We start from the raw sequence: 5,535 nt of genomic DNA on the forward strand, positions 1-5,535 counted from the left end.
TGGGTGCCAACTTGAGTTTGAAACTTTGAACCAGCCGCTCCCATCTTGGTTCAAAACTCATCAATTTCCCAATCCACTCACAGAAGTTACCAAAGTTATGCCCTCATCGAGGAGACTTATATACAGATCTAACACTGATTATATTAAAACCAGAAAATTTGGACTTACCAACAAATTCTGGTAACTTCGTGCACACCTAGAAATCCATGAGCACAAAACAATATAATTCTGTTCCTCAGAAATGAATCATCTGCTCAAGTTTGCGTGCCTGAAAGAACATGCAACGACCTTTACCACTAGATTCAACTTCCTCGCTCTTCCTCTTAGATCCCGTGAAACCAAGACTACTCAACTTTAATTGGCGTTTTCGACTATTGGAGCCTTCTTCCTCGTCTAGCTTGTCAGATTCCCTACAACCACACACACACACACACACACACACAAAGAAGTGATCAGAAGAAGAGCATGGATTACTAGCAGAGAATATATCTGCACCAATGTTGACACATGCCAGTGTGTTTAAGGCCATATTGTAACAAGGGCCCCCCGATAAGCCAACATAGACCAATCAAAGTGCACTATCTCTTCTATGAGCTATGTTACGGAAAAAACTGAATGGCGCCGTATCCCTGAAAATCCAGTATACTTTGACTCTCTTTAGAGATAAAACTGCAAGCATTAGCAGCGCAGAGAAAATTTCTTGCCTATTTTGGTTTCCTGAAGGTAAGCTAAAACCAGTATGACACTCCAGGCAATAAAGAGAATGTCCACCACTTGTATGCATGCAAAAACACTAAAACGGTACCTCACCAGACATGAACATAAGCACATGCAGTTACTAAATTAATCAGATATTGAAACTGTGGAGCAGGCTAGACTCACCACAGGACTTCGACGTTGTCCTTGAAGTAGGGAGTGCATGTACCCCAACTGAAACGGACTAATGTTGGAAATCCAAATACCGAGTGCTTGTGATGTTCTAACCAAGCTTTAGTTTCAGGATCTGAGCACAGGGAAGAAGAAAAACTTAAGCAAGAGAAAGAAATGCATGTAGCAAGATACTATGAAAATCCAAAGCACTTATGAACCTCCAGGGTAACCAGATCCAAAGTTCCTATGCATTTTCTCTGCTGTTTCTTCTAGCACCCAGTCATGCAAAGCTCGGTCTCTTGTCACCTATATGGTGGAACAAATATCTGAGATGCCTACTAATACTCTAATGAAGGGCTTCAGAACAGTGGGACAAATCACCTTTGCAACTATGCTCGCTCCACTGACAACTGAATAGAGACTATCGGCTTTCTTTGCAACAATGAACTTGACACCAGGAAATTTCTGAGACAATTTTATGGTATACTTCTCGGCATCACCAACAGTATCCACATAGACCTGCAAATTTTTGTAGGAATACCACGGAAATGATTCTAATCATTTAATGAAGGCATTCAAGAGAAATAGGAAGAAAAAATAAAACAAGGGTAAATATCATCTAATAAAGAACCCTTCAATGATCCCACACTGATAATCTAACAATCTAATCCTTCAATCTTATAACATCCACTGGTATTACCATATTCAAGAATGACCTCAAATTGTGAATCAAGGCCCAATTGAGGACCATTTGAGATTTCTCGTGCAGTGCCAAGTAATGCATTACCCAATACCTTTGATGGACCTAGGCCCCATTACCTGGTTCTGGGTACAATAATCTTTACTGAATAGTGAAGTTTCACTCAAATGTGTGCCTAATATTTTTTCAGTTGAATCTGGAACCACACGTAGTAAGAATCAGATGAAATGCATAAAGAGTGTAAAATGTATAAATCGAGTCAACAAATGGGTTGGGACTCACCACACGCAAACTAAGTGAAGATATCAAACTGCACTTAGTTTGCCAAATTTTAGGAGCACAGATCACTTGCAAGGAAAATTGTGCCTATTTGTGTTGTCTTGTGTGTGCATGCGTGTGTGTATACTTATTTCAATATGTGTGTGTGTATCTTTCTCTCTAAAACACACCCAACACAACATACACAGAGAGACACACCCGCACACACTGCACACAAAAATAGGCACAATTTTCATACAAAGGAATTGTTCCCAACAGATCATGCCAAGGTTTCAATGAGGAGCTACCTTTTGTCATCAACATGAGCCAAAAGACACATCCAGTAGCTTCTAAATGGAGCAGGTCAAAGCTAAATCTAATCTGATCCTTATCAATTTCAAAGCTAAATCTCTTTTGATATTGATCAACTGGTTTGATATTTAATAAGATCTGTTTTTAAACTAGGGCCGCATATGTGTCAGAATCTAGAGACTGATCTAGTGACTACTATATGCATCCGCCCTCTCTCTACCACCTCCCTCCCCCCACCCCCCACCCCCAAAAAAAAAAAAAAAAACAAACAAAAAATGGAAAATGCAATCAAGAAATAGAAATCCAGATCTGGCCTGTAACTAATATATAGCATTGATCCATTTGGATGAAGACCACGTCAGATCTGGATCCAAATTGGAAAAAATGAATTCAGATCCTTCGGTAGATCTCCATAGAACCAAATCAGATCCAACCTGCTACAAATATACACATCTAGGAATTGAAAAATTATGGGGGGAATCCATCAAATTTTCAGCTCAAAATATAATTATTAGTACATAAATTAATAGGTATTCCATCTAACAATAAATTGAAGGCATTTACCTCAGTTAGAAGAACTCCCATACCAAGTACTCTAGCAACAAGGCCAATGGCAGAATCATGTGATATTTCGTTTAGGTTTATTTTATTTCTGTGTACATGGAAAGGGAAACTCTTGTTAGAATGTACAAGCAAGCACATGAAGCTTTTTGTTGGTACAAGTTAACATAGACTGACTTCTTTAGCATCTTAGCTGAAAGCTCCTTCGGATCTATAACATCGACGGCCCATCCAATTGATCTATTAGACTTTAAACTATCAAATATTTCCTCCCTCTTTTCAGCTTTTAGAGTCTTCGAATCTGCAGGAAAAAAAGAATCATCTGTAACAAGATCTGAATGCAAAATTGTTCTATCAACCATATAAATACGGGAAAGGTTGTTCTGTCCAGAATACAGAACGTTCAAATAATACCACAACTCCTTCACAATATCGATGTGAGTAACAATATCAACGATAGAGTTATCCATCGAGTTCAACAGCTGGGCCAAAATATGTGTATCATTAATGTCCCCCATAGCATCCTTAGCAGGTTTCTCCTTTGTAAGATGATCCTGCTGTTCACGACTAGTTAACACCAACTATACAATTTACTTCCATTGTTGAAAATTAGCAACTCCTACAAATTTCTTCTTTGTAATTCTATGAGAGGATGCAAATATCACCCCAATAGCAGCACTCTTTGGCTCAGTGTCAGCCATTAAAGTAAAGAGAATTACCAGAGAATAGAGAACTAAAAAACAAATCACACAATCTATTGATCTTATGTAACTGATCAATCCTAATAGAAGAACTGAATTGTCAAACAAAATCCACAAAATCACCAAATCAGGAAGAACTAGCTCAAATCGCAAAACCTATTTCAGGCCAATCCAAGGTTACGTGCGGTTGGGGAAGTAGGGCTCTGATGGAGCTAAAAAATGGATCGAGTATTGCTGGGATGGTGGAGAAGAAAACTTCCAAAAGGTTTTTCAAACTGAGGTCCGAACAGAAAGATATGACCAAAATCGATTTTGGCAAAAGTGTCAAAACCCTGACAGTTTTGATCGATTTTTCCACCTCTTTAATACTTCAATCTTCAAGCCAAAAACCAAACCAGCAACCACTAGCAATTACTTAGAGCTAATCCTTCACACCATATGATTGATTATAGCTTAACCAATCCCGCATCCAAAAACCCAGCAAACTAGGAGATAAAACCACCCCCTCTAAAAATCGTGGAGCCTAGGGAGGATCAATAACAACCTGTGATGGAGAGAAGAAAGAGCTTTGATCGATTTCTTTTTGAGGATCAAGGCTCTAACACTATGTAAAAGAAGAGAGAGAGAGAGTCCTGCGATTTGTGCAAGGGAGTCCCAATCAACTGAGTTGGGGCTACCATCCTCTATTCATTATATAGTAGTTTAAACAGGCTATTACAAGTAGGACAGCAGTCCTAGTAGGACTAGAAACATCAAAACATAATAGGAAACCGGCTAACTAATCAGTCCTAGCTGAACTAGGACAACTAATTCCTAATCTAACATCAGTCCCAACTCAGCTAGGACTTTCATAGTTAGACTAGGAAAACACCAAGGGAGGAGCCTGCACAATTCGTAGGACTCCTCCTTCCGTCTATTCTCACGACTAACACTTGTCAAGCAAGCAAATCAGTTCCCTTTTTTTTTTTTTGGTAAAGGCTCTTCAGCCTATTTATTATAATCGATCCCAATCTTTGGGACAAGTTTTGATTAATAAAATTGTGAGTTTACTCCATGGCTGAGAGAGTCAAATTGAGAGGGTAAGAAGCCCAGGGGAAGGTGAGAGGCCAGAACCAACTGCCTTTCTTTTCCCCCTTCTCTTCCCTCCATCCATTTCTATTCATTTTTCTACTATGTTCATTGGGTGGTTGTGAGGTTGTTAAGAGTGTAAGTGGGTATGTTGATGTAAGACTAGATCACAAAGGACCTAATCCCATGCACGATCTAAAATTCTAGCTAAATAAAGAAGATTTCGATTACTTAAAAACCCTAGCTCAGATGGAGCTAAAACTTGGACTAGATGAAGGTCTTATATAGGTCAACAAACTCTCAAAAGATGAGACAATTCCAATGGTTGAATTGAGAATGTTGTCGACATGAACTAGGAAACTTTTGACAACTTTGATATCTTGAGATTTCAGCCTCCGATGAACCTCAAATTTGGAGCAAAGGTCCCTTGTATGATGCCCAGCTATCCTTCAAAAGATGTGCCTCAACCATGGTTTTAAGTATCTCCGATACCGATACGATACCCTCCGATACGTATCTTAAATTTAGTCGGCCGATACGATACACACCGATACGATACATTGAATTTTTTAAATCATTTCGTATCGATATATATCCTACAATACATACCGATATGCATCAATACACCACTAATACACATCGATACGATACGACATGCCTCGATACGACTCTATGAAAAATATAAAATTGAGGTAAAATGTACGTTTCGGTATGTATTGGTACGTATCGGTGAGTATCGGTATGTATCGGTATATATCAGCACATATCGATGAGTATTGATATATATATATATATCGGCACGTATCGGTGAGTATCGATACGTATCGGCGCTACGGTCATATAATGGCCAATATGGGTAATTTTTCAGAAAAAAACGATTTTTTGAAGGGTTTTTGTTCCAAAGTTGATGTCAGCCATATTTCTCTCTAACTAAAGTGGAAATCAAGGTTGGGAACAAGGATTTTACATGAATTCTTAGTACGATACCCTCAATTTAGTGTTTATGCATAATACATGTTATCAATAGCTTTTTTTAACAAATTCTTTATGCAAAAGTGTTTAAAA

The 5,535-nt window shown here is 38.5% G+C and overlaps 1 protein-coding gene across 1 annotated transcript; it reads right to left on the bottom strand.

Annotated features, from left to right (window-relative positions):
• Positions 1-45: 45 nt before the first annotated feature.
• LOC122066928 (ribonuclease H2 subunit A-like) lies at positions 46-3,234 on the bottom strand. The gene is made up of 6 exons (XM_042630758.1): positions 2,879-3,234; positions 2,705-2,792; positions 1,252-1,389; positions 1,089-1,176; positions 883-1,003; positions 46-410 (listed from the first exon to the last, which is right to left on the bottom strand). Exons 1-6 carry the CDS (start codon positions 3,217-3,219, stop codon positions 236-238), a joined length of 951 nt encoding a protein of 316 aa, XP_042486692.1. The 5' UTR covers positions 3,220-3,234; the 3' UTR covers positions 46-235.
• Positions 3,235-5,535: the final 2,301 nt, after the last annotated feature.

The sequence above is a fragment of the Macadamia integrifolia genome, unplaced genomic scaffold (assembly GCF_013358625.1).
Source record: "Macadamia integrifolia cultivar HAES 741 unplaced genomic scaffold, SCU_Mint_v3 scaffold2639, whole genome shotgun sequence".
Lineage (NCBI taxonomy): Eukaryota > Viridiplantae > Streptophyta > Magnoliopsida > Proteales > Proteaceae > Macadamia > Macadamia integrifolia.